Source organism: Clarias gariepinus, chromosome 19 (assembly GCF_024256425.1).
Source record: "Clarias gariepinus isolate MV-2021 ecotype Netherlands chromosome 19, CGAR_prim_01v2, whole genome shotgun sequence".
Taxonomy (NCBI): domain Eukaryota; kingdom Metazoa; phylum Chordata; class Actinopteri; order Siluriformes; family Clariidae; genus Clarias; species Clarias gariepinus.
Window position 1 is genome coordinate 357,593 of NC_071118.1, and position 22,149 is coordinate 379,741.

General features: G+C 40.2%; 1 protein-coding gene across 1 annotated transcript in view; it reads right to left on the reverse strand.

Annotated features, from left to right (window-relative positions):
* Positions 1–925: 925 nt before the first annotated feature.
* The window catches only part of LOC128507798 (transmembrane protein 164), a 30,090-nt gene continuing 8,866 nt past the window's right edge, over positions 926–22,149 (reverse strand). The window contains exons 2-6 of the mRNA XM_053478911.1: positions 14,661–14,710; positions 10,776–10,842; positions 5,013–5,091; positions 3,272–3,372; positions 926–2,770 (exon numbers count right to left, since the gene is read on the reverse strand). Of these exons, the coding sequence (XP_053334886.1) occupies positions 2,564–2,770; positions 3,272–3,372; positions 5,013–5,091; positions 10,776–10,842; positions 14,661–14,710 (504 nt within the window). The 3' untranslated portion in view covers positions 926–2,563. The remainder of the gene's footprint in view (positions 2,771–3,271; positions 3,373–5,012; positions 5,092–10,775; positions 10,843–14,660; positions 14,711–22,149) is intronic.

Genomic DNA, 22,149 nt, shown 5'->3' on the forward strand with positions numbered 1-22,149 from the left:
CAAGTTAAGTTCTTCATCAGGCTCAGCTTTTTATGTAAACGGTGCTAACAGAATTCAACAAGAGCTGGATTTAAAAAAATTTTCCTCCCTGGTTCCCAGGACTGTTGTGATGGCCAGCTGGTCTTTCGAAAATAGAGATCCTGACATCATACTGTAAGAGGTCCCACTGTTGTAATCTGGAGCCCAGTAGTTCTGCCTTACTCTTAGGCAATTCCAAATTCCTGACTGGGTCACTCAGTGAAATTAGATGTGGTTCAGGAGGAACATACAGTGGGGTGAAGTCTGGATCCGCCGACATCGTCGGCCCTGGATCACCTGCATCCTGCTCATCGTGACCCTGGTCTAGAGAGTAACATTCTGGTGGATCTGGATTTGGCAATGGGTGAGGCCCTTAACCCTCAACTGCTCAGATATATAATGAGATAAAATGTAATTCACTCTAAATAGGGGCTTCTGCCAAATGCTTAAATGTAAATGTAGGATGTCTCTTCCACCGTACTTTCTTGAGAAGTTACAAGGAATCATCATCAGACATCCCCTCCATCATAGGCCAACATACTCTACCAGTGTATAAATCTTTATTGTGAAATAACTTGAGCCAACCAGCACATCTCTCACCAGTTTCCTAATTTATCTTATAAAAATATGTAAAGATCAGCACATTTTAATTTCCAAAGATTTGTAGATGAGATATTTGTGTGAGAGTTATTTTGGTGAAGAATCCCTGTATGACACACAATTGCTGACCTTCAGAAAAAAAAAAGAGACAAACATCAGCAACAAACACATCACGAAGAATACACAGAAGTGTGAACATGGACACGCTCGTATAAACCAGTTTATATTCACACCTTTGGAAAGCTCTCGTGTATGAAGGTGTGAACACGGTGTTGAGGAACATCAGAGGAAGCCGACAGCTTGGGGAGAACTTTTATTTTTTTGTTACCACAATACAGACAAACTTTAATAACAGTACAAAAAAAACTACAAAATCCCGCTCAGTCCCTCTTCTCGGATCCAAACAGCTTGGAGGAAACACCGTCTGGAGCCGACAAAAACCCTGCTGAGATCCAACTGCTGGAATCAGATCTGTTTCTGGAGTGTGTGTGTGTGTGTTTATATAACGATATCTATCCACTGAAACTGGCAGTGTTCATGTGCAGGCGTCTGATCAGCGTCTGTAAATCCCTCATGTTCCTAAAGACACAAAGGTTCGGCTCTCAGACGGAAGTCTCAGAGAAACTCACATCACGTCGAAAAACATCTAGAAATGACCTAAAACTACACAACATCCTCGTCTGTACACGACATCACAACTTATTAATGTTTTCCTTTATTAAAAATGTGCAGTATGACAGTTTTATTCATGAATTAAAAAAATAAAACACAAAAACATTGAGGTGTGAGTGTACAGGCGCGGCAATGCAGAAAAATGAGGCATTTTTAAAAAATGTTAACAAAAACGTCGTGTGTGTGTTCTACAGTACAGTCCGCTCTCCGACGGCACCCTTTGTACATCGTGTGTGTGTGAGGAACGTGTTGTGAGATGGAGAGGCAGAAAGCGTTAAAAGCGTCACATCAACACGAACACGACATCGACACACTGACGCTGTTCACGACACGTTACCGGGGGAGGGGGGGAGGGTTTGAATTGGGGCAGAGCCTGGGATGTGTTTGAAGTGACCACAGAGCTGTGATGTCACAGACTGTACATGTAAAAATGTAACAAATAAAATAAAAAAAAGAAAAACTAAAAGGCAACTGAAGATTAAAAAGTCTGCTGTTTTAACGAGAAGCTCAGAATCGAGCAGCGAGGCTTCGGGGGGAATCCTCTGGACCGGCGCGCAGCGTCTCCGGGTTCATACACACGCAACACACACTCGGCCCCGGGCTTGTGCGATATCAATGCTCGGTCAAACGGTTTAATCATCACGGATTGAAAGACGGAAATGTGGAGTCAGAGTTACAGGGTGTAGCGGAGTGAGGATGAGGAGGAGTGGTGGTCATATTCCAGCTGTGGAGGCGGGAACTGTTTGTAGGCGGAGCCAATCACTGCAACGGATGAGGTTTAATAAAAAAAAAAAAAACACAACAACAACAGCGCGTTTTAATTTTTAAAAGTCCTCACACACACTCAACATTTTTACTGTCGAGTTCAACAACGTCTGAGCACACAACTAACACGAGCGGGAAAATAAAAAGATAAAAGCGGTGTGTAAATAATCTGTATGTTTAGTTAGGGAATTAAACAAAAAACGAAAGCGGGGTGAGATGATGGGAGGAGGCGGGGCTTCTATGCAGATCTGATAAAAGTCTGATCTGGAGGATCTGATCTCGTACCAGAGACGTCCTTGTGTGTTTCATCGTCGTGATGTTGCTATGAAAGTGTGTGAGACTCGTTAGATCTGGAGAACGCGTGTGAGAGACGAGGCGAGACGAGACGAGACGGAGTGTGAGACGTAGAGACGATTAAACCGTTAAACAGCACAAGCCCGCCCGGACCGCTCACTATCTCCGGTTAGAGAAACAGGACCGTGGGTCGGAGCGCTCTGCGTCCGGAGCCTCAGTCGACTTTCTTTGAGCGCAGGCGGGCGGAGTGGAGCAGGTGACACAGAGTGGGCGGGGCATGCTGACAGAGGACGGTGAGTGCTTTGCCGTGCAGGAGCGTCAGCGCCGTCTGGTGGGCGGCGGCCCAGACCCGGTACCACGGCCCGTAGAATGGATCGGACACGGCAGGACACAGCATGTTGTTCAGGTTCACCTCAGTCACCTGCAACAGACAGGTACAACAGCGTCACACAAACGCACACACATACACACACCTGCACGACTAAACAACGGTTTGACTAAAAGTATTGGCACCCAAAGTAAAGCCCAACGTATAAAACATTAAGTAAACACAGATTCTGTTTTTAAACCCATACACACACATACACAAACACACAATTCACACAGACACCACACTACTACGGTGTATATACAGTAAGTAGTGTCAATGTACAGTTTGTGTGTGTGTGTGTGTGTTACAGACAGCAGGTACAGGGTTTTAAACTGACAAGAAGTCAGCATCCCGGAAAGCTGGCTGACGGTAAACACAGATATGCTACTGATCTCATTAACTAACACACACACACACACACACAATTCCCTGTCAATCACCCGCTTCAGCTGTTTACATAGCGTGAAATCTATGACATTTTCCAGCTGGATTTTATGTCAGATACAGCTGTGTGTGTGTGTGTGTGTGTGTGTGTGTGTGTGTGTGTCGTACCATTCCCAGGCCCTGCAGGAACACAAAATGGTAGAGGAACAGGATGCCTGTGGATAACAGCGCCCACCACATGTCACCCAGCGGCTCCGGCTTGTACACACCTGAGAGGAGAACGTGAAGGAGCAAGCATGAGGAACATCTGAATGTTCAGGCAATTAAATATCAGATCCAGGTTTCAGTTAGTGTGTGTGTGTGTCTGTCTTGTTCGGAGATGCTTTTCAGGTTGTATGCCACAATAAACACAATATTTTAAGTAAAAATCATACACACGTGTGTAATAACTGTATATCACCACTAGATGGCAGACTGGTTTTAGTGTTGCTGTGTGCGAGCGGAACAGGGCGTCAGGATGCGCTTCTGCTCTAACCGTTTTTTTTTTTTTTTTTTGGTCATTAGCATAAACAGGTGAGTGTGACAGACTGGTTTGGTCTCTGTGTTTTCGGTAATTAGAGCAGGATTTACACAGAGCCAGGTGTGAACAGGACGTCCTGTTAGAGAGGTGTTACTTTTATCATCATCAGATCTCTCGCTTTACTCTGGGTTTAAAAAGCAGAAGTGGGCGTGGTCTAGAGCGCATTCAGTTTAGCACCATGTTCAGGTTAAAAAACTGAGAATAAAAACAAACATCTACATAAACATTTACATTTGAGGTAGTAATATGTTGCAGTTCCTCTGAAATCCTACAGGTGGAGCAGTTTGACCTAGTCACACACGTGCAGACTGCCCAGCGTCCTGTGTGGTACGAGCAAATTATTCACCAAGTTTGTTTCGTATTGTAACAACGTCTGAAAAAAAACCTTAATATAAAATCAGGATGTTTATAAAATCATTATATTTACAGAATCGCAATACAGATCGAATCAGTGCAGAGGTATCGAGATAATATCTCACTGTTTGATCCCTGGCGTTTAACCTCCATTTTTTTTCTATTCATAAGAACAGCCTTCCTTAGCCTCAGCTACATCACATCATAGTTTATCACGGTTCTTAGTGTGACGCTCTGGAACTTCAGAGAAAGATTTTTTCATTTCTAAGAGAGTCAGTCATGTGACTAAAAATAAAAGCCTGTGGATGTAAACCAGGCAAACACTCCCAAATCAGGAAAACAGTGTTATTAATTGTCACATTTTCCAAAAATAGACCTGGTCAAGTTTCTAGATTTTTCCTAGAAACTTGACGCAACTAGGATTTTTTAGATATTATTAAAATCTAAATTTTAACTTATGAATGTGCTACCAGAATGAAACTAGTTCGTAAGTTGAATTTGTTCTTAAGATTGTCAAAGTCTTGTATGCCTTTCACACGAATATACAATGTAAAGCATACCAATCCACTTGACTAAATCTTTGGCACCTTTACCCAGACTGCCATCATGTGGCCAAAAACTGTAACCATGCCTAAGGAAATTAATCTCACACGTCAAATGCAACAGCATCTGCGGAAATTCGTAACTCGAATGTTCGTACGTTGGGGAGTATAAATTAATCTAAAAAAATTACGAAACTATGAGGGTGAGTGCAACAAATAAAATTTTTCATATTTTTCTAGATCATTATTACATGTTTACGTTAACCAGCGTGTCATGAGATTTACACTTCCTGCTTTTGTCAAACGCTTGTGGTGGGAAAAACACAAACTCACTTCTATATTGTATTTGTATTTATAAATTTCGAACAGTTCAGTTTGATTAAGGCACGTGTGTTCGTTTCCGCTCCCTACTGTATGCCGGGTGAAATCTCACCTCCTTTCCTGAACAGGTAGATGGGCACCAGGTAGAGCATGGAGTGCTGGATGTAGTAGATCTCCTTCTCAAAGGGAAGCTGCGAAGACAATTCACACACAGTTTAGTCTGAAAAAAGATAATTAATTAAATCACTCCTTCAGCCACCGCCTGCAATCTTGGGGTAACTGAGGACAATCATCTGTCATTTTCCTCCCACATTGCTAACCTTACTCACTCTGGTCGATTTCTTCTTTACAACATCAGAAGAATCAGCCCATTTCTTGTTATTTAAAGACTGGACTACTGCAACTTTGTCCTGGCAGGTCTGCCTTGGTCCATGATTTGTCCTCTGCAGCTGATCCAGAATGCAGAAGCACGTCTTGTTCTCAACTTTCCCAACTTCTCCCACACCACCCCACTCCTCCGTGCCCTCCACTGGCTTCCTATAGCTGCTGCATCAAATTTAAAACCCTGATTCCCGCCTACAAAGATAAAAATGGCCCAGCACCCACTTACCTTTCAGCTTTAATCACACCACGCACCCTAAAAAAAAAAAAAAAAAAAAACCTCTTCCCAGTTGTGTTTGACTGATGGCACTTAGTTAGTAACCTTGTAACCCAGTGAAAGTATCTATTCAGTGATGTAAACTTCAAAGTCATTTTTGTAAGTCGCTCTGGATAAGAGCATCTGCCAAATGCCTAAATGTAAATGAAAAAATTATTTGTTTTTTCCCATTTTAGTGGTTCTGGTTTCAGGTGAAGGTTCTGGTTATCTAGCATTATTTAAAAATAATACAACTGTTTGTAAAATAATAGGAACAGGAGAACTAATCCTTAATCCCTACTGTACTAAAATTAAAACAAAGCAGCTTTGGTTGCTGAGATCTGATTGATTGTTGCTTAGCAACCAACGCTTTCACTCCACACGACACCGCTTGACGGAAAATATCTTTTAAAAAAAAATATTAATAATATTGAACCGAACATATGATTTTATCAGTTTAAAATTGTAATAAGCAACACAGGTGAAGACGTGAGGAATGCTGCTAATGTTACGGCACGTTTACTCTGCGTTAGCGCCACTCACGCTAATCTTTAGGTTTTATATAAACACGATTAATGATTTATAACGAATTGATCAATAAATTATAAGATTTTACCCAATTAAAGCCTAAGGTTTCATGTACTGCAACCTCAACAACCCAGCCATATGCTAACGCTAGCTTAGCTATCCTGACTAGCCAGGCTTGTTTCATGCTTAAGTTCAAGTTCAAGTAGGCTTTATTGTCATTACAACCATATACAGTTAGTACACAGTGAAACGAAACAACGTTCCTCCAGGACCAAGGTGCTACATACAACATAAATTTACAACATAAATTAACAGAGACACTAAACTAGCTAACCAAGAGGCCTAGTTAGCTGGCTAGCAGAGACAGGACAGAGAGACCTAACATAAATTACAACATAAATTAACAAAAACTAACTAGCTAAGTATAACTACAGGTTTTATAGACAACATAAAGTGCACATGCAAATGTGCAAAAAGAGCAACAACAAAGTGACAGTGCGCAACCACGACATAACAGAACATAAAATATGGTGTTGAGGTAGTGGGTAAACATAAACATTCCTTAAAACAGCAGCAAGAGTTGAGGAATTAGTGCAAAAAGTAGTCCAGTAATGATCATTGTGCAAAAGATAAACAGTGAAGCATTTACAGGTTGGTGTGTACGATAATTTGGTGGTGTAGGTCAGTGTTTCTGCACTTGTGTTGATTCATCAGTCCAGTCCCAATTTTTTGAGGTTGTTGAGTTACATTTAGGCATTTGGTAGATGCTCTTATCCAGAGCGACTAACATTTTTATCTCATTATACGTCTGAGCAGTTGTGGGTTAGGGGACGCGCTCAAGGGCCTAACAGTGGCAACTTGGTGGTTGTGAGGTTTGAACCTGGATCTTCCTAACCGTAGTCCAATGCTTTAACCACTGAGCTACCCCTGACCCCACGTTAAGCTGAGTGATAATGTTTGTGTTGTGATGGCTTGTGGAAAAAACTGTTGCACAGTCTGGATGTGTGTGCCCGAATGCTTCGGTACCTTTTTCCAGATGGCAGGAGTGAAGTGTGTGTAAGAGGGGTGTGTCCGATCAGCCACAATGCTGGTGGCTTTGCGGATGCACCGTGTGGTGTAGATGTCTTCAATAGAGGGGAGAGAGACTCAGATGATCTTCTCCGCTGTCCTCACTATTCGCTGTAGGGTCTTGCGGTCCGATATGGCACAATTCCCAAACCAGACAGTGATGCAGCCGCTCAGGATGCTCTCGATAGTTCCTCTATAGAGGGTGGTCAGGATCGGTGGTGGAAGCTGGGCCTTCCTCAGTCTTCTCAGAAAGAAGAGACGCTGTTGGGCTTTCTTGTGTAGGGAGCTGGTGTTGAGGGACCAGCTGAGGTCCTTCTCTAGGTGGACACCCAGGAATTTGGCTCTTTCGACAATTCCCACAGAAGAGGTGTTGATGCTCAGCGGAGAATGGTCGCCTCGTGTCCTCCTAAAGTCAACAACCATCTCCTTTGTCTTGTCAACATTTAGAGACAGGTTGTTGTCTTTACACCAGTCCGTTAGCCTCTGCACTTCCTCTCTGTACGCTGACTTGTTCTTGCTTATGAGACCCACCACGGTCGTGTCATCAGGGAACTTAATGATGTGGTTCGAACTGTGTTGCAGTTCCCGATCCGTACTGACTGAGGCCTACCGGTCAGAAAGTCCAGGATCCAGTTGCAGAGGGAGGTGTTCAGGCCCAACCGGTTCAGCTTCCCAATCAGTTGTTGGGGAATGATAGTGTTAAATGCTAAGCTGAAATCTATGTACAGCATTCGAGCGTATGTGTCCTTCTTGTCCAAGTATGTGAGGGCAAGATGAAGTGCAGTGGAGATAGCGTCGTCCGTTGAGCGGTTAGGACGGTACGCAAATTGCAGTGGGTCCAGTGAAGAGGGCAGCAGGGTCTTGATGTGTCATGAGGAGCCGCTCGAAGCACTTCATGATGGTGGGTGTGAGTGCAACGGGACGGTAGTCATTGAGACAGGACACAGTAGATGCTGAGTAGATGCTGATTACTTATTTGAAGAGTTGCATGTCTGCGATTCCTCCTGTCAGCTCTGGATTGAGTCTCCTGGTTACACTCCACTTCCACATCATTATTTTTTGTGGAGTTTTATGTGGAGTATTGAATCTGAATATTTAAAAAAAAAGTGATCGTAATCATATTGTATCGGATCGTCCCTGGTGATTGCCGTCCCTAATACACACTGTACAAGCTTATATACAGAATCCTTCTCATTTCCAGCATGACACAGCAGGTGTGTGCTTGTGTGTGTGTGTCTCAGCACACACATCACTTCACACCATACAGAGATTTTTAATAAAGTCACACACTTTTTCTGTTTAGTGATCATGTAAAGAGACGGGAAAACTGGCAGGAACGCAGTGCATCTGTGGAACACGAGAGTGAAGCAGAGCGACTCGTGTGATTATTAATAAAAATATATGAGGCCAACACTGGGCTCTCAGTCCTTCACACACACAGTGCGCTGTGTGTGTGTGTGTGTGTGTCTGCTCATAAAATTAACTCTCCTCTATATGGAACTGCAGTCGAACAAACATTCCACTGTAAAGAGATCCGTGTGTGTTCATGTGTGTGTCCTTACTCTAAAAGTTTTCAAGCTAACACTCCCAGGTCATGCCTCATTCCTCTCTGTACACACTGAACACTTAAACCAACCACACACGCACGCACGCACGCACGCACGCACGCACGCACGCACGCACGCACGCACGCACGCACGCACGCACGCACGCACGCACGCACGCACGCACGCACGCACGCACGCACACACACACACACACACCTACAAGTCCAGCCCATTGAAGACCTGGTCCAGCTGCGCTGTAAGCTGATGAGTAAGCGCATAAATACAAAGATGTGTCCTTATTATGATTATTATTATTATAGTTTTCTTTTATGCAGGACAGAACAGACCCGCCCTTTAATTCCAAAGATCAAAGGTCACGGAGATGAACAGGTAGGAATCTTGAAACCCCGCATTCTGTCATTAACAGGATTAGTTCAGGTTAAAGAAAAAAAAAGGTGGGCAAAGTGCACAAACCCCCAGGGCAAATATTAAGTTAGAAGTCTTACGTTTACATGTGATTTAAGTAAGAGTATAGAAGTACTCAGCTTTAAATTTACCCAAGTAACAAAAATTATATAAAAATTCCCTTTTTTATATTGAACCCACTCCCCCTCTCTCTTTCCTGATGGAGAACATTCTGTTTTTCCCTCCCTGTCTACGATAATAGGCGTGTCCCAAAGGAAAGGCAAGTCACGTGGTTACACATAACAGTCTACAGGCAGCGACATCCCTGCCACAAGACGAGCAAAGATTTTTTATAAATTTTGACTTGAAAAACAAGCAAGTTTTGGTTTACGAGCACCGAGTATCATGTATCACGCATGCGCTTCTTGTTTTGACAAGCATCACGTGATCACAACTGAGCCAACAGTTTTTTTCTCTCTTGAGTTACGGAATTGTGGGTAATCGTCTCCCCTGCTGGGTCTTCGTGCTCGTCTCTTACTGGTATAATCAACATCCGTGCGCGTGTGTACTATTTCCTGTAACACTGTGACCACGTGTGTGTAAAACATATTTTATTTTGTGTTTGTATGCGTGTGTACACTCGCATGTACTGTTCCTTATAACACGTGTGCGCGTGTGTTAAGCAAAAGAAAGTCACATTAGCGAGGTTAAAGATTTATTTTCTCTCTTTGTATCAACGAGCCCGCTTCCCGAACAAATTATGCTCGTAATCCAAGGTTTCACTGTAAAAGTAGAAAGTATAATTTTATAAAACTATATTGAAAAATATGTACTTATTACAGGGTAAGTGTCTAAAAGAGCGATATTGAAGGTCTTTAGAGTGAGTGAGCCAGTGATACGTGATCGATTCTGTGAGCTGGAGCTTCTATGCACAAACCCTAATTTTTTTTTAACAGCATAAAATTATCAAAATCCTCCACTCGGCTTTTCGAAACTCGAATTAAGCAAAGCACTTGTGTCTCGAAACACACACTTCCAGGTTTCGTTATAACCCTACAGGTGGCGCTTTGAACTATTTTCACATGGGCATCCTGTGTGGTAGGACTGAATAATTTGCTTTAGAATAAGTTTGTTTAGAAATGATAATTATGGTGGATGACACGGATATGCTAAAGCTGAGGATAAGGTATAAAACTTTGGAATTACGATGACTTTTTATTAAGGTTCAAGGTCTTAAAATTGTTTTAAGCTTTGGAAAAGAAAATAATATTAAGGATATTGATGCAGAAATAACTTACTGAACAACTTGTAATAGTTAATTAATTGTTTACAAATAATCCAGCATTACTGACCTTAAATTGTGTCTCAATGAGAAAACGGATTGGTTTCATTCTCAGACGATACACTAAAGCCATGTGACCTGACGCATCACGATATCACAAAAAGATCATTTATAACACAAGGTCTAATTATTCGCGCGGTTTTATTAGTTTTTTTTAATCAATATTTTAATTGCTTATTTTATGAACACGGACAGATCGTTTGATGCCAATTTTACATGAAATTCTCATTAATGATCCACACACACTGCACAGACCACCACACATGCATACATTCTTTCTGAAACTGAATCAGATTAGAACATCTGATGTGTTTTTGTTTAGACGTGTAAACAGGAAACAGTACTTACTAATCTGGTGTTGACGACGGGAAACAGGAGCGCTAACAGGGCTCCGTTTAGCATGTGAACCTGTAGCCTGGAATAGAAAAAAAAACACAAAAACAAAACAAGAATGTTAATTTAAGTCTTTGGGACTTTCTGTGATTACCCCTTTCATATTAGCATTAGCTGAATAGCATGAAAAGACAACACATTTAGCAGCACAGCTATGCTGACAAACATAAGTGGAACAAACCCATGACCCAAACAGACATTTTTTACTTTTGGTACACATGAACAGAGCTCTTTCTGTGTCAAAGATCTTAAAGGATTTTTTCTCAGCATGGGAGACTCATCAGCCAAATCTCTTAATATAAACAGAGTGTTTCCTTAAGGAACGCGACGTTACAGGGTTTACAGCCTCTCCATCATCTCGCGGTGAACCGCAGCACGCGGCCAAGTCGTGCTCGACATGCAAAGAGATGAGCCGTCGCTAATCTGGAAAAAATTCTAATTTGTACTGCAAACTAAACTCCTCTAAACGATTTGACTTGCAAACAGGTTTGTACAGACACGTTAAAGTTTATTTCCAACAGACTATTGATCGAATGACTTCCAACAAGGTACAACGAGTTCATGTTCACAGTGTTTCCTGATCAGATACGATCCGATCAGCTTTCACATAATATCAAACTGTCTCTGCCTCAGACGTAACGCCTTCAAAACACCTCTCTTGGGTCTGAGAGACGCGTCTATGGATCCTTGTGACACACACTTGTCTGTGTGCAGTGTGTTAAACTAAGACCTGGTTTGTATTTGTAGACAGAAGACAGGAGGATTATGGGTAACCGTGGTGTAGAGAGGTGCATTAGCTGTTCATGGCGTAGTTGGGCATATAGCTGGGCGATACGAACTCGCATCAATATCACGATTAACTTAACGGTTTACCTCGATTATGATTAATGAACGATTATTTACTTTGTTTGTTTTCTTTGACCAGGTCTGTGCTGTAAATCTGCTATTTAAGCCGTGATTTTTCTTTCTAGGAGAAATTTTTCTCCACCATGTTGCTCCGATCTCAAAGACTGGGCGGGGTGGAGTCATGTGACCACACATGCAGTAGTGTGTTTTAAAAAGAAAACACACAGTGGGAAAAGTATTAACAGAATATAAGAAACCAGACATAACCAACACAGGATCACATCAGTTAGAGGTTCTAAATGTCGGTTTTTGAGGCGTGTCCAGTGACCCCATCCAGGGGAGACCCCGCCCTGGGCCCGGATCAGCGCTGAGAGACTTTAACCACAGACGAGTGACATCTATTCAGCGATGCGTCACATAAAACTTCACTTTATTTATGATTCACTAAAATTATTATTATTATTATTTCTCCTCCCCAAAGCTTAGGTTTCCAATGATTTGGACTTCACAAAATCGTTCATAGCAGTCCTGAGCCACGATGTGAGTTCACAGTTTGGCTTTACACATTCATCACTGTAACTCACATTGTTGTTACTTTGACTTTCAAAGTCGTTATTCTGAATAACGAAGCTATTCTGACTTGCTAAATCAAATGATTATTTTGACTTGGGTTGTTATTTTAAGTTGTTTTGACAAAAATCTCATTAAAAAGAACAGAATACATTTTGGCTTACCAAGTCATTATTTCTATGTTATTATAATTATTATTTAGTTTTACCTTTATTCTTATCAAATAAATTTCTATTCTGACTTAACTTATTTTAGGTTAATGAATTTATTTTTACTTAAAAGTATTAAAATATTATAAATATTCTTACTTATTATCTCATGATTTTAACTTTTTGGATTGAAGTCATTATTTTCTTTTTGGATCACATTTTTCTGACTTGGTTACTAAGTCGAAGTAACGAGTTGTGTTTCTGGCTTAGTAACAATAAATAATAGAGAATTTGAAAAGACCCCAAACTTTTATTGATTTATTTATCACTGAATGCATTTCTGTAACTTATGCTGTGGTCCGTGAAACGTTGCCCCCTATTGGAAACTCATCACCAAAAGGGTTTTACTTCACTCGTGTGTCCGTAAACGATGTGCGCTGGAAAATCAGCGCCGACACCATGGCGTGAACCAACACACACTCTCAGAGAACAACATTTTTCCCGGATCCTCGCTCTCTCTCTGCCTCGCTCTCTCTCTGCCTCGCTCTCTGTCTCCAGCTCAGCGCTCTGAAAGCTTATTCACGCCGCCGTGCTTAGTCACCTCACAGAGAACAAAAACAGAACAGAATGGGACAATTAACATGGAGACGCCGAGCCCGGCTCCCCGATCGCCAATCGTATCACGCGTACAGCCTCGAGCTGAATCCCAAAAATCTGATTGGTCAGATGTTGTGTTCGGCTCCGACGGTCGTTTCAGCTGAAAAATGAACACCAGATCGGGATTAATGCGCTCATTGTGGCTTCTATAGTAACAGTGATTTTTAATTAGATTACACCCTCACATCTTTCAGGACATTTATCCAGCCATTTAGGGAAGGAGTGAGTGTGTGTGTGTGTGTGTGTGCGCGTGTTTGTAAGCAAACGCTGAGTAGCAGTTAAACAGGGAGAGAGAGAGAGGATGTTTATCATTTAAATTGCCGTGGTAAAAGTGAAATAAAACACGTGCTGTTATATGAGAACAACACACTGCAGGGTGGTAACAGGAACGCCGTTTCATACACGTGGTGGATTATATTTTCGCATAACACAAACAATGATGTGCTTTTTGTTTTTTTTGGGATTCATCCAAATTTATTCAAAGATATTCAAACTCTGTAGCGCACACTCTACTCATCTATTTCATCATTCTGACAAAAACACACGCTACACACACTTCCTTTGAAATGAATAAAAGAATCACAGGAGAAGTTGGATGTCGGTTCGTTACATTCTCTGTGCTTGCGAGTTTGCTGTCGGTCCGTCCAGGGGGAGGGGCAGCTTCAGTGAGTGGCTTGAGCCACGCCCCATTCACTCACACACACACACCTTTGCCACCGTATGTGCTAGAAACCAACCGTTTTAGCATCTTGCCAAGGAAGAGCACTTTACAATTATTTACAAAAGATACATTGTATCTATTTATAATTATAATCCACAAAACTTTATTTAAAAATACATTTTATATATTGCAGTGACAGTAACTCTAATGACCAATGTTTACAAACTGAACAACTCACTTAAATTTATTAAAACATGCATCCATCCATTTTACTCTATTCTACTTTTCTCTTCTACCTCCACTTTGTTTCGGCCAGTTTATACTGTTAATATTAATTTACAGTTATTTAATACACATGCACTTTTTATTTTAAGCTTTACACTACATCTATCATTCCAATAGTTATATTTTATTTATTTGATTTTTGCACTAACAGCATTTATTTATTTATTTATTCATTTTTAATTTTTTTTTTTTTTTATAGATTGGATTGTATTTCATTAATACAACATCAATTCAGCCCCACTGGATTTCACGTGAACTATCTGGAAGTTCAAGATTTTTAGTGAAAATAATAAAAAAAAAATCCTAAACCCCTGTTAATAAAGTGTTTTTTTCTGACGTTTAGGCATCCATCTGTTTTTTTTCCTTACCTTCTTTAATAATGTATTATATTCCTTTTATTAGCATTTCTTAATCAGCGATCCAAATCAGATCCGGATTATGCCTCCGGTATGTTAAACACACCTTTGGAGTCACTGGATCTGCACTACATGCAGGGCGTGGCCAGGGTTGATTGTTAATCGATTTATTTAAAAAAAAAAAAAAAGTTTGTGCACCCTGATCAGAGACAGTTCACCTAGGGTTAGGGTTCAGCTTCTCTGTTTATTTCTGTTTTAAAGCAGAGGTTATAAAATTCTCAGGTATGAGTGTCGTTAGTGAGGAGTCATTACTCACCTGAACACCACCATGGCTGTTTTACCGGGGGGACACGCCAGCAGGAAGATCTGCGGAAAACAAGACAGAGACGAGATGAGACGAGCAGACGTAAACCCCGCGTCTGAGCCATTTACACGTTTCACAATACGATACAAACGCAACACAATATAACTTTTGATACACAATTAGAAAAGAAATGATGAAGTAAATTTAGCCCTATTATAATAATAGTAGTAGTTCATTAAAGTCCAACATAAAATAAACAAAAGTACTAATTAAAGAGAAAAAAAGTCATACAATAAAGATTATCTGTTGTTCAAAATTTACTTTTAAATCTTGTTCGGATGCCACTTGCGCCTTGAGAACACGAGAGAAAAACCACACTTTTTTTCTGTGCTGAAGTAACGAGACCTCGCCGTCATGAACCTTACCATGACCTTTAGTGAGGTCGCGTCCCGTCCTGCGCTCGTCATAACCCCTGAATTATTTTTAAATAAATGAATAACTATAACAGCGCTGTGTTTTCTTTTCATTATCACGACACACGCACGCAAATACACACATGAACGAGCGCACATATTTGGACAGCTTTAGTAATCAGACAAATGTCTTTACAGCCTGTTAAATAAAAGCTGTGTAATGTCATAAAAACGTCAGTAGAAAGATTTATATTCAGATCTGTTTACTCCACTTCGCCCGAGGTGTTTACACTAACAGGCTATTAACAGATTAATAGTTTACTCAGTTATTAACGGATTATTAATGGATTATTAACGGATTATTAACAGATTATTAGGGTGCACATGAGTGTAGCCGCTGAGTTCTCAGTCTGAACTCACTTTAGTCTTAAAAACACACACTGTCGTTAGAACATGACGTGTGTTCCAGTTGGTGTAGTCTGAAAAAAAATTGGAAAATATGAAAAACTGGAAACTGGTCTGCTGATGTCTAATGTAACAGATTCCTCCAGGGTAAGTCCTGAATAAACAATAAAGTCAAGCACGGGTTTCCGAAGAAGAACAGACCGAACAAAAAAACCTGGTAAGGTACGTCATCTGCGTCACCTGACCCGAGTCTAATCCAACACCTGGGAGGGATTTTATACAGAAAGTCAGCACAACGCACATGCACACACACACACACACATACACACACACACACACACACAGTGTGAAAGAGCACCTGGAAGGACATAGGACTCTGGGAAACGATGAATAATCTATGATTTGTGACCGTGAAAGGAAACTTAATAAAGAATTTAAGAATTCAGCGCAAAGTGTAATCCCTGCAGAGACACTGTTTTTAATCAGATACTCAGATTGGACTCGTCCTTATGTTCCTGATAACAAACTGTGCTTTATCTCGAGTAAAGATAAGAGACGCACTGTACTCGAGCCTCGTCAGGACGGTTACAAATAAATATATCAGCCCGAGAGCCGAGTGCAAATCAGAGCTATATTTCATACTTTCGGGTCACAACCGCACAGGATCTGAAAATTAAGGAGTATTCAAAGAAAGAGTATAAAATAAGAAACAAATATATTATAATGAAAATTGTACAATACACAAAAATATATAGAAAACATTAAAAGCAGCAACATTTACAATATGTAAAAGTAACTAACAAGTAAGTAACAGATACAAGTTTGTTAGTGAAGGTAAAGGTTAGCTGAGAGGCGTGTGGGGGGTGAAAACTTTCCCATCAAGTGTTCAGATGATTATTAGAATGTTTACGTTAATGTCCCGTTCGTCTCTCGAGTGCGTCAGGTGCCTGCGGCGCTACAGCTCTGTGCTCCGGCTCGGCCGCTAAGACTGAAAAACGCTGCACTAAACATACACACACACACACACACACACACACACACACACACACGATGAGTCCGATTCATTCGGAGTCACTGAAATGCTTTATACCTGCGATTAAACTGAAAAGAGTCTCAGGTCTTAACAGTGTTTGATGTGTTTCACACTCGCAGAAACCAGTGAGAATATACCAGTGTGGAGAGAGAGAGAGAGAGAGAGGGAGGGAGAGAGAGAGAGAGGGAGGGAGAGAGAGAGAGAGGGAGGGAGAGAGAGAGAAAGAAAAAGGGAGAGAGAGGGAGAGGCAGATAAGAGCATGATGTGACCCGTTAAGTAACAGGCCGAAACCACAGTCCCTCTCGTCCCTCCTCATCCTCAGGGCGAGGAGCTGAAACCCAGCCCGAGTCAGCATCCATTATTTATTTGTTCCTATTGTGGCAGGAAACAGGCGGTCACAGATCCATTAATGTTAATTTACTCATTTCCTCTTTACAGTAACGCTAAAATGGCGCCTGAAGCTCTGATCCAATTTTTGTACGTTGATGTTTTATCTCAAAGTCAAAGTGGCTTTGGGGGGAGGGATAAACTGTGATCTAAACAAACCGAACAGCGGCATAGCGAGACGGCTTTATACAGAGAAGAGATCAGCGATGGAGGATCTCCGCTGATGTACAAACATCTCGTCCCTTACACACCAACATCAACAGGTGGAGAAACAATAAATACATTTAAAAAACAACATTGTGCATGCAAATGGAAAAAACTAAACAAAACACAGAGCATGACACACCTCCTGGAATGTTACACAAATGAGACGATATGGATAAAAAAAAATTCCCCTTTTCTTTCTGATGCAGATAATAAGGACTGAGAAACAATTCCTCACTTACAGCTCGCTCTCTGGAAGCACAAGCACGGTTAATTGGAATAAATTAGACTTAAATTTGCAAATTAGATCAAAACTAGATCAAAATAATTATCTTTCCTGTGATATCTGCTGAGACGCTCTTTTAGCCGTCCTTCCTGCCTGTTATTAAATACTGATTAAATTTTAACAAAGTGAAAAAAAAAAAAACAGGAAGGAGAATGAAGTGACAAAAAAAAGAAGACGAAAAGTGAAAAAAAGACAGATAACAAAACAAATGTAACCTTTTAAACCATTTTTTTTTTTTTTTTTTTACAAAAAGTAAAAAAAAAAAATGTTTCAGAAAGAAAAATGCAATGACCTGTGGATGTGGGTGTGGCTATGGATGATAGACCAGTCTCTCACACACCACAGGTACAGACGTGTCCATGAGACGTACCTTCATCTCGGCCTCATTAACACTACTCATGTTTTGAACTTCATGGTTTTTAGAAAGAAGGAGAATATAAAAAAAAGGTCTTAACTAGGCCACGCCCACCACAATAGACGGGTATTATCACAGGATAAAGGTAATTATTCAGGAGGACTTTGCTCCGACATACACACACACACACACGCATGCACCGAGGGGGGTTACTCTCATCAAGTCATCCAACCAAGGTTTAGATAAGTACGTGGAGGATTAAAAATTTAAAACATGATTTTATTTGGGAAGTAAAGCGTAAATGTCCTTCTACAGTTTATACACAGGTGCTGTCTCATTCTGTCTCTTCTTTTCATTCTGTAATCGTCTTCACACCAAAGGAAGACGTGAAACATCATTAACGTCCTGTATGACATCACACGTTACTCCTCAGGAATAAAAGTGCGCTCTAAAAGAGAACTGGACTCGATCGTTCCTACACCTCTCACACCGCCACAATATACAGTCACGATACACCAGGATAACGGCGTCAAAATCTGCGTCCTTACAATGGCTGCTTCACAAAAACCATCTTCATACCAGATTAATCAGAATGCTTCACAAGTGTGTGCGGTCTTCTGATGTCAATCAAACTTAGCCATCTAACGGCAATTACACAAATTTTCATTTCTATTCTTCTCACACCACAATGAAGCGCTCTCACAGAAACTACAACTCTTTCAAGCAAGATACAACCATGTTTATACCTACCAGAGTCTCCAATAACTACCTGGACTCCATATTAACATCAATTAACATCAACTGTTATATTGAACTGGCTAACACACCTAACACACAGTATGAGTGCAGATCAATCCCTGCTATCTGTTATCACCCAGATGAGGATGGGTTCCCTGTTGAGTCTGGTTCCTCTCAAGGTTTCTTCCTATTACCATCTTAGGGAGTTTTTTCTTGCCACTGTCGCTCTTGACTTGCTCATCAGGGACGATCTGACCATTTAGCTTCATGGACATTCGCATTCCATACAAACTTAAATAATTCTTTTGATTGTGTAAAGCTGATTTGCAACAATGACAATTGTTAAAATCACTATACAAATAAAATTGAATGCGCTTGAAAATGTTTCCCAAATCTTTACTAGTAGCGCCCTAAATCTAGTTTAACCACTTAAAGATTTTTTATTAAAGAAAAGTTATATATATATATATATATATATATATATATATAAATAAATAACAATTGTGGGTGCTGGGAAGTATAGCCTTTAGAAAGAAAGTCAAACATTTATGAAGAATGTTATAAAGCCTAATAAACTAATGACTGTTTATCCAACGTCATAATTTTATTAACATTAAACCGTGACATTCACTTTTTATAAATGCAATTGTTTAGTTTTGGTTTCAGTTTGGTGTAACACACGCACACACACAAGCTTCTGCCAGGTGTTCTGTGAACATGAATGTATGATCTACTGCTGTTGTAGCTCTTCCACATCAGGAGTGTGTGTGTTCCAAGATGCTGTTCTTCTCAATATGTTTGTAAAGACCATTTCTGCTGACACTCAGTGCACCATCCTGTATAAACTCTAAATTACATTCTGGGTAAAAAAATCCAAGGAGATCAGATTAGTTTGTGAAGTGTTCCAAACCGGTCGGGTACTAAGCGCCACGTCACGCTCGTCTAACACGACCATAAAAGTGCCGACGTTTTACAATCTAAACTGCAGTAATCCCTGAAGCACAACATTCTTGGCTTGTGTTTTGACTGTAAATGAAGGTGTGTTAGAAAACTAAAGCTGTACCACTCACAGGTCAGAGGTGAGGCAAGCAAAGAACAGATAAGAGGAATAAAATCTAAATCAGTGTTTGAGAGCTGAGTTAGAGTTATACACACCCATTACTGTATTATAACTGAGCGAAACAATCTAAAACTTTATACAGAGCTACCTCAACATAATCCGTTCCGGAGGCAAGTTCTTAAGGTGAAATTTTGTATTGTGAAACATGTTGTCCTATAGAAAATAATGTAAATGCAGATAATCCGTTCCAGTCAGCCAAACATATTACCAAAAACGCTTCACTTGGCTTGTCTGTCTAGTTTGTTTAGAAATTTAGTTTAGAATTTTAATTAGTTTTGTATTGTTTAAATTATTTTTGTTTTATTAAAAAAAAATATCATAAAGCTTAAGAATCAGAGATATTATTCAAGATATTAAAATTGCAACAAAAAATTACCCTAATACATAGGTATAGCTAATGTGGATACATACCCATCACAGGGATACTTATAATTATTGTCATAGAAATCAAACTAAACATCAGATCACATACTGTAGACTGTAAATAACCTCTGGTTTACTCAACATTAATGTTCCGTGTGTTTCCTGGGCGTTGGTCTTCACCCATGTAAAATATTAAACCTCCTAAACACAAAGGCTCGTTGTCCTCCAGTGCGTTCTCACTGATTCGAGAGGACCTGCTCAGGACCGTACGTTTGATCTGATACGAGGCTCGAGCTCAACATCACGCAACCTCCTGTAGCTCTTTCTGCATTTCAGAAATAACGACTAAATCAAAGACAAGCTGCTTCTCCATTCCCATCAGGATACAAAGCGGTATACATTATAAACGTATACACTGTTTGACATCATCGCTGTGAACAATCGGCGATTTCATTCATCAAAAAAAAAAAAAAACCTTGTAGTGTGTACAGAACAGATCATTAGCCGCAGCTTTCTCTTTTCTACTTCCAGAGAATAGATTAACAAAAGAATAAAAGTTAATTATAACCTTTCAAAGGCTCACTGATTTCAGCTTGACGTTGTTGTTCTACAATCTCACTCACACACAAAATCACACCCACCATACACTCATAAACATGAATTAGTCTTTTATTTCTCAAAGACGTTTCTTTTTTTTTTTAGTTTTCCCACAGACGAGTGTGGGATTCCTCCCTGTACACGATCAAACCGGACCGTTAGCAAACACTGAAAAGCATGACAAACGTTACACATGTTCATAACGAGGTCGATAAAAGCTTGATGTCTGGCTGAAGATCGAACTGGAACAGATTAACTCAAGAGTATCGGGACGTACGCCGCTCAGACGACTCGGAGCCGTGACTCTCTGAAGGTTTCGCCTCAGACTCGGCTGTTAATGAAGCTGAACGTATTCACGTGTCAGTAGGAGCCGGCGATTAAGACGCGCTAGATTAGAGCCCTGTGTATTTACACTTTTCCATAGCGATGATTTTTCCATGCTGGTGAATTAATCATCCAAAAAGGACTACAGAGCTCAACTCTCAAGCTTAAACCCCAACTCAAAATTTATTAGGAGCCTTTAACCCTTTCTGTGATTCGCTGTCTGGCTACGACTCCGAGGCTTAAAAACATAACTAGCAAAAATTTGATTTTGATTTTTCTAAAATATTTCAATATCATGTTCTGCCTTTAAAATAAAAATAAACTTCTGGACTTTTGTCCTTTCTGTTAAAAAGATCCGGTGTTCCCAGTGTTACTTTATATCAATGAGCAAGAAGATGATTTTATCACTTTGTTTAAAACATTTTAGCCAATTAAAGGATTAAAGAGCCATGAATTAACCATAATTATTGTTTACAAACTATTATCTATTCTACTGATTAACACCAAAAACATACGTTTGAAAATTACAGAATAATAGCTTGAGAACAGACGGAAACAAGTAGGGCCCAAGCACTGTGACATCAGCCCTATTTTGTCATTTTGTGTGAGGGCTCTCTTGTTCTTCTAAAGATTTTTTTTTTAGAATCCAGGGCTTTTTAAGGGTCTTAAGATGATACTCAAAAAGTCATAAAAAATAAGCAGACAGGATGGAATCTGCTGCCATTAGGATGCTTGAGAGTCTGGGCCCCAGAAGTGGCACAAGGTCCATATATGAGATTTTGTTGTATAACTCATACCCACTTGCACATATGCATGCGAAACCTGGTACACATTTAGAGCTTATTGAGCTGAACAACTTTCACATTGCATGTTATGGGTTCAACTCAACAGAAAATCTAATATTTTTTGGTCGTTTGCAAACTATCAAACCGGGCCGATGTGATCTCAAAACATTGAGGACACGAAATTGCGGAGGGATTTTCAATAATCCAAACGGGTCAGCTGTGACGATGCCTTAAACTTTTGTTGCAAAGTGCTTGGGCCCGCTCATTGTTGCTTGCAACTTCATATTTTAATGTTGTTAACAATACTGCTAAAGTTTTTACGAAAGTGGCCACAACATTAGCGTAACTAGATTTTATTAGCGCAAGGCTGTCAAATTAATCAATCACAATGAGTTGTTTTTTTTTCTGTAAAGATAGATCACCTGTCCAGAGCTCGTGGGTTATTCAGAAAGACAAAAGAAAAAAACAAACAAAAAAAAATAAGCGTATCA